Here is a 13,042-nt window from a genome sequence, read left to right as displayed (position 1 = left end):
GAACATTAATACCAATAATATGCCATTTTCAGCCTGCCAAAAAGTGATTGTGGACTATAACTTGTCACTGAAATACTATTTCTGCTTCAAACTTGGTGGATGTCATTCAGAAGGGTCCTATGTGACATATTATATCTCAAACGGTCCATTAGAACTGCTGAAAAACTTTTAAAATAACATTAATACCGATAATATGTCATTTTCGACCTGCCAAAAAGTGATTGTGGCCTATAACCTGTCACTGAAACAATGTTTCTGCTTCAAAATTGTTGGATATCATCCAGAAGGGTTACATGTGACATATTATATCTCAAACACTCTCCAAGAACTGCTGAATAACTTTTAAAAGAACATTAATACCAATAATATGCTATTTTCAGCCTGCCAAAAAGTGATTGTGGACTATAACTTGTCACTGAAATACTATTTCTGCTTCAAACTTGGTGGATGTCATTCAGAAGGGTCCTATGTGACATATTATATCTTAAACGGTCCATTAGAACTGCTGAAAAACTTTTAAAATAACATTAATACCGATAATATGTCATTTTCGACCTGCCAAAAAGTGATTGCCGCCTATAACTTGTCACTGAAACAATGTTTCTGCTTCATAATTGTTGGATATCATCCAGAAGGGTTACATGTGACATATTATATCCCAAACACTCTCCAAGAACTGCTGAATAACTTTTAAAAGAACATTAATACCGATAATATGTCATTTTCGACCTGCCAAAAAGTGATTGCCGCCTATAACTTGTCACTGAAACAATGTTTCTGCTTCATAATTGTTGGATATCATCCAGAAGGGTTACATGTAACATATTATATCCCAAACACTCTCCTAGAACTGCTGAATAACTTTTAAAATAACATTAATACGATAATATGTCATTTTCAGCCTGCCAAAAAGTGATTGCCGCCTATAACTTGTCACTGAAACAATGTTTCTGCTTCATAATTGTTGGATATCATCCAGAAGGGTTACATGTAACATATTATATCCCAAACACTCTCCAAGAACTGCTGAATAACTTTTAAAAGAACATTAATACCGATAATATGTCATTTTCGACCTGCCAAAAAGTGATTGTGGCCTATATCTTGTCACTGAAACAATATTTCTACTTCAAACTTGACTGATGTCATTCAGAAGGATCATATGTGACACATTCTGCTGAAAATTTAAATAAAGCCTTTATTGGACAGTGCATAAAATGTCAAATTTCAAATATAACACCAAATATAACACCAAATGGAAACAGCTGGGAGGAGATCTGCATAAACAAATTAGGAACAATAAGTAATAGGAAAGAGAAAACAAAAGGTAAAAAAATGTCATTCCAATACAGCACTTATTAATTTAAACGAAAACCAAAAAACAATAACAATAACATCCAATTAAAGAAGAAACCACCAATTTAAATAAACTAACAAATATACCAGAAACAGGGGGTATAGTGGAAGCTGAACACCAGTAAACCATGAAACAACATATATATTAATTCTTCTTAGGAAACAGGAAATAATTGAATAATCCTACAAACTAATTCAAATCAAAGCTGAATTTTAATGTTGTTAATAATACAGAAGCACACACAGCAACACAAACATAAATGAATGAATGAATAAATAAATAAATAAACAACAAATTAATATTATTGGAGACAACGATACAAAACACACATTTCAAAGCCTTAGAAAAATTGCCAGAGAACCTAACTGTCTGACCAGCATGCTTCACAGACAAATTTGTTTTCTGTGCTCTTGCGGGGCTTCTTTGCACAGCCCCTGTGGTACCACCGTGGGCAAATGTCACAGCCAATCTGAATTAGACAAAACAAGGAAACACAAGTATTATGTTAATAGTGTTATACAAAGAAGTATTTAAATAACAATTTTTCAAAATACTCAGATCATAAAGCAGTCCACCATTCATTACAACTACAATAAGTCAAATGATGTATTCACATGGTCTGTGACATTTTTAAAATTATATTTTTGTTTTGTGATTTTTTTTTACCATCTTTTTAGACTGAATGGGCTATGGACACATAAAACATAAGCATTTACCCATTCGGTGTCACCATCGTGGTTCCCACAATAGTGGCATAGGTCAGTCAGGTCATCTTCAACAACAAGAAGCAATTACTTTAATTTTAATAATAATGAACTCTGTTTGCATGACTACATAATAAGATTATAGCAATAAAAGAACAATGTTAAAAACACGTTCAATATAACAGTTTGTAGTTTACTATTTAATTTATATTTGTAATGATACCTGTATTCTCAAGAAGACATATTGCAATCTGTTGTCTCAGACTTGCAATACTTGAAGCAGAGTTCTCAAACTCTACTGGAACATCTTTTAAGATGCACTCTGCAAACTGTGAATAAAACATATAACAATGCAGTCATTATTTGAAGTAACATTTGCTATTCAAAAAATTGGAATCATATTTATTTTTTAGAAAATCATAGTAAGTGCTTGTGTTGAACAAGAAAGAGGACACAAATGGAGACACTGGAAGAGACAGAGCAGAGACTAGAACCAAAAGCAAGTGATTTTATTAAGGCAGGTAAACATGAACAAAACTCAAGCAAAGATGGAACAGGAGTAAGAACTAAAGTGGGAAAATAATTATAAAAACTGTTATGAAACTATGCTAAATATGAACCAATTTAGACAACTATCACAGCTCCTTCCTGAAACATCCTTGCTGCAGGAAGGAGTGCTTTCGCAGATCATTCATCCCAACAGCAGTTAAACTCTATAACTCCTCAATGATGATGTCATAATTCACTGGACTTTGTGGACATCCATGGTCAAAATTAATGCAAAATGCACCTTCTCTGTTTATGGAGGTGTGCAGGTATATATGTATGTATACATATGTATATTTATTGTCTACGTGTGTGTTCATGTACATGTCTATACGTATAGATATCTATTACTTCACAGGAACAGTAATGGTAGAATAGTTATGTTAAGCTATATAGTTTATGTCTTGGATATTTCCACAAGCACATCCATAAGCACATACTTTGTATGCTACCGTTGTATACAGTGTATTTTATATTTGTTTGTATTTATTGGTATTTTTGTATTTTCCTTCTGATACCTACTTTACCTACTTGATCTGAGGTAACGCAAAAATTTCACCATTGTGTGATCAATAAAGTCTTATCCTATCCTATCCTATCATATCTTATTTTATCTTATCTATGATGACTACAATGAGTATTGTGATGAGACGTGAAGGTAAAATACACAGATGACTTGACAGCAAAACAAAGGAAGAAAAAGGTCTGAGATAAAGACAGGAGGTGATCATGGAAATTGGAAACATATAGGGAAACAACTAAATGAAATGAAAATTATGACATCACAGTAGAAGAGTAAAATTAAACACTAAGAAGAAAGAAGCACAGGACTGTCAAAGTAAAACAGCAAGTATAACAACATGCAGACATAACACAAACCAACAAGGGAGGCTTGACAACATGAAACATACAGACAAGAAATACATGTCATATTAACTAAATGACAAGAACTGGCTTACACAATGGGCTATAGATGATAACATTAACTAACATAACACTCAAGTAGTTTCCTTCGGGATAAATAAAATATTAATCAATCAATCAATCAATCAAGTAATTCCTAACTGACTACTTACTTACTAACACAAGACTTAACATATTTTTTATATAATATGAGAAATCGAAACTACAAGATTAATTCTAAGTCAAAGACAAAGCTTTATGCTAAATGTTCAGACATCGTAGCTGACATATGCATATACACTTACTGGACAATTTATTAGTTACACCTAAAAGGCTGCTCGTAAAGAGAAATACCTAATCACGTGCCAATCACATGGCAGACATGCATTGCGGCATGTAGACAAGGTCAAAATGAACTTCGGAGCTTGTCATTGACCATCAGCATGGGAAAAAAGTAGACTGAATTGAATTAGAGCGTAGCATTGTTGTTACTTGCAGATAGGCTGGTCTGAGCATTTGTGGAACTAATGATCTACTGAGATTTTCACACAAACATCTCACAACAGAATGGTTGCAAAAAAACAATTAATTTAGTGAGTGGCAGTTCTCCGGGACAAATTGTCTAGCTGATACATACCAGAGAATGCATTGACTGCTACAGCTGGTAGGGGGACTACATAAACACAACAAAACTGACCATTTACAACCAGGGATGGCAATAGAGCATCTTGCTCCAAGAATTGAGGAAGTTCTAAACAAAATTTGAAGTCCATGGACGGTTACATACTCAGAACATAAAATATTGAAAGCTGAAATCTTATAAACGTTTACTCTTACACCATGTAAGTAGTTATGAAGTTAATCTCATTGCCACTAACATATGGAAATTAATGTAAGTAATTGTGAAAAATATGTATATTTGATGCTATAATTTATCATAATTTGTGGTCCAAGAGCTGGTCTTTATTGCTGCAGATTCTGCATGCTTTTTATTCATTATGTTTATTTCAGTCATGCTCTTACACATACCTTCAATACGTAGGCACCACATGAAGTTGCATCCTGCTGAATAGGATGAGGCAGTGTGTCACATGCCCATCTTGATGCATTAAGCCCTCTGTGTCTCATGAAAAATCTGAAAGACATATGTAGTAAGGATTAATAAGTTGTTCTGTATAAATGATTTACATGTTAAACCTAGACATGTAAGGTGCGTGTGGGGTTCTGGTACAAGGCAGGGGAAGGACATCCAGCGGACATCTTGGCCAAATTAGAAAAACAAAACACCAGTGTTGTTGACCAGAAGGTGGAAACTGTGCTACAGTTGGGTAAACAAGGCACAAGAACTTACCTAACTACATAAACAGTCATACAGCGGGATACACAGAGGACAGCTACACAGGAGGAAATTACTAAATAATCTGGGAACCAAACATAATCCAACAACCCCAAAATATGACACTTTTCTCTATAGAATAAACTCAGGGTTACAAAGTGAGCTTTGAACATAAGCCATAATACAAAATCACAGGGACACAAGACAACTCAAAACACTTGGTCGATAGACCCAGGATCCCAACAAACTGTGTTTTTGATTAAATGAGGCATAACTTACAAATGTAATTACATAACTCATTTTAAAATACTACATCAAAGACTTAAAAATAAACGGAATGTGTCAGCTTGTGTATATTTGGCAACATCCAGCAGCTCCGAAATGTGAGATGAGGATGCATTAGACAGATTATTTTAAAGATCATTGCAACTACTACAATTTTAAGGTAACTTATAATGTCACTTTCTGAGTTTTAAATGTTTTTCATCTACTGGATTTACATTGTGTTAACATATATGCAGAGACAAATTTACCTTGAAATGTCCTGGCATTGTTTGACTCTCCTTTTGCTTTCACCAAGTGGATCGAGAAACACGCTTCTCTTTTCTCCAGGTTTGATCACCTAAATGTTGAAGCACTAGAGTTACAAATAAATAAAATTGAAGATGTACTTGTGTCTCGCAAGGCACACTGAATGCACTACTTAATTTATGCTTGAACATAAGATCAAGATGGGTGAGAAATGAATTTTAAAAAGACATACAATGTCTTAGTAATATGCTCTTCTACATTGTGTCTCTTCTTAATTGCAAATGATTCTCCAATTGTCCAATTTGGAGAATGTTTTAAAATGTATTTATATTGTTCCTTTAATTGGTCACCCACTAGTCTATACACAAATGACCATGAAGTATGAAAAAATTCTTACCACCAGCATCCAGTGATGCCCTTCATTGACAACTCCCAAAATATAGTTGTAGAAGAGTGGGTCAATCTGTAACACATTAAAAAACCAAGTTAAATAGACCCACCTCACTGATAATACATATTGCAAAGCTTTTAAGGACAACTTAATGACAGAATATTGTTTAATACCTTAATTTTTGGCTTATTCCGCTTCCATACCCGTGTCATTTCATACGTGTCAACCACAAATGCTCTTTCAGCACTGTCTTGGTTGAATTTGCTTACCAAGACAGTCAGATAAGCATTAATAACCTGGAATTACAACAAGAGATTCACAATAATTGATTTAAATTTTTAAATTCATTAAATAAAGTTAGTTATGCTACAAACATTTTTTTGTTGGAAACAGTAAGCATAAAAACAAAAAGAAAGAAATGTCACTTTACCTCACTTTCTAGTTCCCTTTGGGGAGCTGTATTGTAAATGTCATCAAAGAATATCTTGTATGGTCCGATTTTTGACAGGAGTACATACGTCTTATTTCCCTCCCACGCATCTGTCACATCTGTGAAGTGTTTCCAAAAAATAATGTTGTAGTTGGATGAACCGTAGAACAAAAAAATATCCCTCCCCCCCCCCCCCCCCCCAAAAAAACAACAACAACAAAAAAAACAACACAAAAAACAACAACAACAACTCTAAATTGTTGTAAAATAATTCAGCTGACTATTTTTAGACATGATAAGAAGATAATATTAGATGAGTTTTAGTGTTCCTTCGGCTACTAGATGTCAGTTTGCACATTAAGTTAAATGTTTTATGAATATTTCAGAATGCTTTGTGATTTAGACTAATGCAAAAGTGACACTGACAGTATTACCTAACTGCAAATTAGTGTTCCAGGTTTAAGGAACACATCCTCAGGGCTATTCAGCTGTATGTTACTGTTCATCAATCTTGTTTTACAACTAAAAGATAGACAGAACTTTTGAATACATGAGCCCACAACTCGTAAACATTCTGCATCAACAGTTAAAGACTACGTAGTCAGTAAATGCTATTCCAAAAACGCCAATAATTTTAGCACTTCTTAAAATGAATAAACATACTCTTGATGATCGAGGGGTCTACTGTAGATTTTACAGAGGCAGTGGAGGCATGCATCATGCCCAGAGCGGCACTGGACAATGCATTGGTGTCTGACCCAGGTGTGGACATGGTGGTGGAAATTTCAGGTGTGGATGGGGGGTTAGATGGTTCAGAGGCTGACATGGTGGTGGATGTTTCACAGGTTGACGTGGTGGTGGATGGTTCAGAGGTTGACATGGTGGTGGATGTTTCAGAGGTGGATGTGGTGGTGGATGTTTCAGAGGTGGACGTGGTGGTGGATGGTTCAGAGGTTGACATGGTGGTGGATGTTTCAGAGGTGGAAGTGGTGTTGGATGGTTCAGAGGCTGACGTGGTGGTGGATGGTTCAGAGGCTGACGTGGTGGTGGATGGTTCAGAGGTGGAAGTGGTGTTGGATGGTTCAGAGGCTGACGTGGTGGTGGATGTTTCAGAGGTGGAAGTGGTTGTGGATGGTTCAGAGGTGGACGTGGTGGTGGATGGTTCAGAGGCTGACGTGGTGGTGGATGGTTCAGAGGTGGAAGTGGTGTTGGATGGTTCAGAGGCTGACGTGGTGGTGGATGTTTCAGAGGTGGAAGTGGTGTTGGATGGTTCAGAGGCTGACGTGGTGGTGGATGGTTCAGAGGCTGACGTGGTGGTGGATGGTTCAGAGGTGGAAGTGGTGTTGGATGGTTCAGAGGCTGACGTGGTGGTGGATGGTTCAGAGGTGGACGTGGTGGTGGATGGTTCAGAGGCTGACGTGGTGGTGGATGGTTCAGAGGTGGACGTGGTGGTTGGGGGCCCGACTGTGGATGTGGTAGTGGTGGATGGCTCAGAAGAAGAAGCATTAGACAACTTATGTGGAATTCTTGGCTGTTCCTCTGTGAATACCATTAAATGATCAATGTTAATTTTTGGTATTGTCACACCTTTGCTGTCCAAAAGATCCACACTTTTTCCTGCTATCGCAGCAATTGTGTAGGGGCCGAGGTAATTGCGATCTAACTTGCCCCCTTTCCTCTGCTGGCTCCTCGTGTTCATCCTCCACACTTTCATGCCGACTGTAAAACTCGGACTAGGTCTGCCTTTATTTTTGGTTTGATATTTTGACTGTGTTTTTTTGCTATTGGAAATAGCAGTCTGAAGGACTTCATCCAGCTTAAGAATTTCTTCTGTTGCCTCTTCAACAGACAAAATGTCCTCCACGCTGCTGTCCACCTGTAAGATGTAGAAAAGGGATGTGTTATTATATGACAATCAAAAAAAAATTCAAGAAAATACATTAAAATCTTATGTATTTAATCCAACAATGTTATTTAAAATAACTTACTCTGTATTCATCTGGGATTTGAGTAGGGTACCTCGCCTCTCTACCAAACATTAAAAAAAAGGGTGAGTACTTAGTGGTCATATGGCGCTTGGTTCTCAGGCCGAACATGACAGGATCCAAATGTTTGTCCCATTCCTCTGGCTTTTCATTTACCAACTTGGAAAGTGCTCTACAAAATTAAATAACAAAGCAGTTATTGGGATATGAAGGAAAACCAAATTAAAAATATAAACATATGAAATGCGTAAATAACATTATACCTCTGTATGGTTCCATTCATCCTTTCTACCAACCCATTTGTCTGTGGGTGGTATGGGGCACAGAGACTCCTTTGAATGTTTAGGATTTTGCAAACATTTCGGTTGATCTGAATTCAGAAAGAAACAACAACATTACACTAGTAAAACAAGATAACACTTTGTTAGACAGTTAATTTAATTCTAACTGAGTAATGGATTTTAGGTGTTTCTTACTTACTTCATTCACAAACTCCTTCCCCTGGTCTGTTAGAATGCGCTTCGGTGCTTCAAACTGGTAAAAGAACTTCAGAATGCATTTTGCTACCTCTTCAGCGCTTTTGGACTTCAACGGATATGCCTGGGGCCATTTTGTTAAGTAGTCAATAAGTACACATATGTACTGGTTGTTATTTGAAGTCATTTTTAGTGGACCAATTAAATCCATTCCAATAAGCTCAAATGGCTGGTTGACCTATTAAACACAGAAATCATTAGCAATTCCTTATTTTCAATATAGTAATTTGAATTTTAATCAATGTTTTTTATTTTATGTATTATGTCACAAACCATTTACAGGAAAAAATACACCTAAAATGTTTACCTCTATCGGTGTGTACTCCACCTCCTTTTTAATGATGACACTGCTGGCCTGGCATGCCACACACTGAGTCACCTGAAAGGAGGGCAAAATAAATAAAATAATATTATTATAATATAATCAGTATAATAATTTAAATCATATAAATCTCAATAAAAAGACTTTAAATTTTTTTCTGATACAAAACGTATAAGACATCAACAGCTAACTAGTACACTTGTTAACTTGAAATTAAAGACAATAAAGAACATTTTGCGAGACAAACAATATGCATGTATAATCAAATTGTATACAGACCCATAAATTTATGTCCTCTGACATTCCAGGCCAATAAAATCTTTTTGAGATTGCTTCTCTTGTTTTTTTCTGGCCACAGTGCGAACCACCACTGCTGGCATGAAAGTCAAGGAAAACTTCATTGGCTTTGTTGGGCCCACACAGCACTTTTGCCTTAATGCAGTGATTTGTGCCTTTGTACCTTATGTAGTACAACTCGCCATCTGTAAGAAATAAAAGAAATACATGAGTAGTTTTAATCAGCTATAATATAGTCATAAATGTGGAATTATTACAGTACTGTAACATGGTCAAAAACACATGTGTATTTGTAAATAGAATTATTTCCACAATATCAATGTACCACACCAAAGAGTTAATGGTTAATTATAAATATTTCCTGAATAACACACCATAGTTCATTATGAATTACAGTTATGAGCCAATGCACGCATTTAAAAATCAAAAGCAGGGCATTTTTCTGTTTACTTGAAATTAAAAACTTCATTAAGGGGGAGTGACTGTTGTATTGCTGACACGTGTATTATTAGCACAGCAAAATAAAAAACAACACACGAACAGAACACGTGACCTCACGATATAAATTCCTTTTTTTTTCTAAATTTTCCCTTTTTGTCAAATTATGTTTTTCATTTTAGAAAAATTACAAGACAACAATAATATGTTGTTGGTGTCATTAACAAAATTCCCATTTTTAATTTTCAAACAGAATTAAGTTGTAAACACTACGAACTTCTAAAGCTAGCCAGTACTAGTTACAACACCGTCACACCTAGTAATGGCGGTGATGGCGATGATGTTGGTCACTTGGGAATTAGAACACACACTATACATGTTTTAGGACAAATATTATGTATTCCTCAAGAGACATAACTAGGATGCCCTACTTTTGTTCGCTGTTGTGCGCAGCTGTTAATGAAACTCAAATTTGGCAAACAGTGGAAAGCTAAAAAATTACGTAAAACATTCGACAAACTCACCTTGAACCTCAAAGTTCTTTGCCTTTCGACGAAAATTGCACTTTTGTGTGGTGGAAAACCCACTAGGCAAGGCTCCATTGGTTTTAAACGACAGGATATCGGAATAAAGAGTGGGGTCCATGACTCTGTAACGCTTTGCTTACACTCTGCTAATTGAAGCACCTTAGGCCTACCAATTGAGCTCTAAGCAAAACAACAGGATGTTGAGTAAATTTAAATCGGAAAAACATTTTTTAAAGGGAAAAGAAAAAATAATATTCTAAAACAGACATATTTTATGAAAGAATGAATGAAAACCTTCCAAAACGTGAAATTATCCTTATATTTAAATAAGACAATGTATACAATCTAAAAGTTGTTTATTTTTATTTTTAAAAAGAAATGTCATGTCATTATGTGCGTAATAAATATTGTTTCGCTGACAAGACATAGTCCACAATCACTTTTTGGCAGGCTGAAAATGACATATTATCGGTATTAATGTTCTTTTAAAAGTTATTCAGCAGTTCTTGGAGAGTGTTTGGGATATAATATGTTACATGTAACCCTTCTGGATGATATCCAACAATTTTGAAGCAGAAACATTGTTTCAGTGACAGGTTATAGGCCACAATCACTTTTTGGCAGGTCGAAAATGACATATTATCGGTATTAATGTTATTTTAAAAGTTATTCAGCAGTTCTTGGAGAGTGTTTGGGATATAATATGTCACATGTAACCCTTCTGGATGATATCCAACAATTATGAAGCAGAAACATTGTTTCAGTGACAAGTTATAGGCGGCAATCACTTTTTGGCAGGTCGAAAATGACATATTATCGGTATTAATGTTATTTTAAAAGTTTTTCAGCAGTTCTAATGGACCGTTTGAGATATAATATGTCACATAGGACCCTTCTGAATGACATCCACCAAGTTTGAAGCAGAAATAGTATTTCAGTGACAAGTTATAGTCCACAATCACTTTTTGGCAGGCTGAAAATGGCATATTATTGGTATTAATGTTCTTTTAAAAGTTATTCAGCAGTTCTTGGAGAGTGTTTGAGATATAATATGTCACATGTATCCCTTCTGGATGATATCCAACAATTTTGAAGCAGAAACATTGTTTCAGTGACAGGTTATAGGCCACAATCACTTTTTGGCAGGTCGAAAATGACATATTATCGGTATTAATGTTCTTTTAAAAGTTATTCAGCAGTTCTTGGAGAGTGTTTGGGATATAATATGTCACATGTAACCCTTCTGGATGATATCCAACAATTTTGAAGCAGAAACATTGTTTCAGTTACAGGTTATAGGCCACAATCACTTTTTGGCAGGTCGAAAATGACATATTATCGGTATTAATGTTCTTTTAAAAGTTATTCAGCAGTTCTTGGAGAGTGTTTGGGATATAATATGTTACATGTAACCCTTCTGGATGATATCCAACAATTATGAAGCAGAAACATTGTTTCAGTGACAAGTTATAGGCGGCAATCACTTTTTGGCAGGTCGAAAATGACATATTATCGGTATTAATGTTATTTTAAAAGTTATTCAGCAGTTCTTGGAGAGTGTTTGGGATATAATATGTCACATGTAACCCTTCTGGATGATATCCAACAATTATGAAGCAGAAACATTGTTTCAGTGACAAGTTATAGGCGGCAATCACTTTTTGGCAGGTCGAAAATGACATATTATCGGTATTAATGTTATTTTAAAAGTTTTTCAGCAGTTCTAATGGACCGTTTGAGATATAATATGTCACATAGGACCCTTCTGAATGACATCCACCAAGTTTGAAGCAGAAATAGTATTTCAGTGACAAGTTATAGTCCACAATCACTTTTTGGCAGGCTGAAAATGGCATATTATTGGTATTAATGTTCTTTTAAAAGTTATTCAGCAGTTCTTGGAGAGTGTTTGAGATATAATATGTCACATGTATCCCTTCTGGATGATATCCAACAATTTTGAAGCAGAAACATTGTTTCAGTGACAGGTTATAGGCCACAATCACTTTTTGGCAGGTCGAAAATGACATATTATCGGTATTAATGTTCTTTTAAAAGTTATTCAGCAGTTCTTGGAGAGTGTTTGGGATATAATATGTCACATGTAACCCTTCTGGATGATATCCAACAATTATGAAGCAGAAACATTGTTTCAGTGACAAGTTATAGGCGGCAATCACTTTTTGGCAGGTCGAAAATGACATATTATCGGTATTAATGTTATTTTAAAAGTTTTTCAGCAGTTCTAATGGACCGTTTGAGATATAATATGTCACATAGGACCCTTCTGAATGACATCCACCAAGTTTGAAGCAGAAATAGTATTTCAGTGACAAGTTATAGTCCACAATCACTTTTTGGCAGGTCGGAAATTGCATATTATCAGTTTTATTGTTCCTGTAAAAGTTATTCAGCTGTTCTTGGAGAGTTTTTGGGATATAATATATCACATGTGACCCTTCTGGAATATATCCAACAAGTTTGAAGCCGAAATATTGTTTCAGTGACAAGTTATAGGCCACAATCACTTCTTGGTAGCGCTAAAATGCCATGTTCTCAGTCGTTATTCTGAACAAACAAGAAAGAGTCATGGTGATACTGGCACAATAGGTCTTTATTGTTTTAGCTATTATTCGACAGTCTTATAACAAATATGAAAATATGAACAACGAGAGTAGACATACTAAAATTCCATCGTGATGCGTGTAGTCATTCGTGACCGCACTACACACTGAAAGC

The 13,042-nt window shown here is 35.5% G+C and overlaps 1 protein-coding gene across 1 annotated transcript; it reads right to left on the bottom strand.

Moving 5' to 3' along the window:
• Positions 1 to 1,372: 1,372 nt before the first annotated feature.
• On the bottom strand, positions 1,373 to 6,027 carry LOC148106442 (uncharacterized). Its single transcript, XM_087844873.1, has 7 exons — positions 5,942 to 6,027; positions 5,775 to 5,840; positions 5,380 to 5,468; positions 4,540 to 4,645; positions 2,285 to 2,390; positions 2,074 to 2,129; positions 1,373 to 1,826 (listed from the first exon to the last, which is right to left on the bottom strand). Exons 1-7 carry the CDS (start codon positions 5,978 to 5,980, stop codon positions 1,719 to 1,721), a joined length of 570 nt encoding a protein of 189 aa, XP_087700999.1. The 5' UTR covers positions 5,981 to 6,027; the 3' UTR covers positions 1,373 to 1,718.
• Between the last annotated feature and the right edge of the window lie 7,015 nt (positions 6,028 to 13,042).

The sequence above is a fragment of the Neolamprologus brichardi genome, chromosome 1 (genome assembly GCF_056152115.1).
Source record: "Neolamprologus brichardi isolate AB-2024 chromosome 1, ASM5615211v1, whole genome shotgun sequence".
Classification (NCBI taxonomy): Eukaryota; Metazoa; Chordata; class Actinopteri; order Cichliformes; family Cichlidae; genus Neolamprologus; species Neolamprologus brichardi.
Note: the sequence above shows the minus strand (reverse complement) of the source record. Positions and strands in the feature narration are given on the sequence as shown.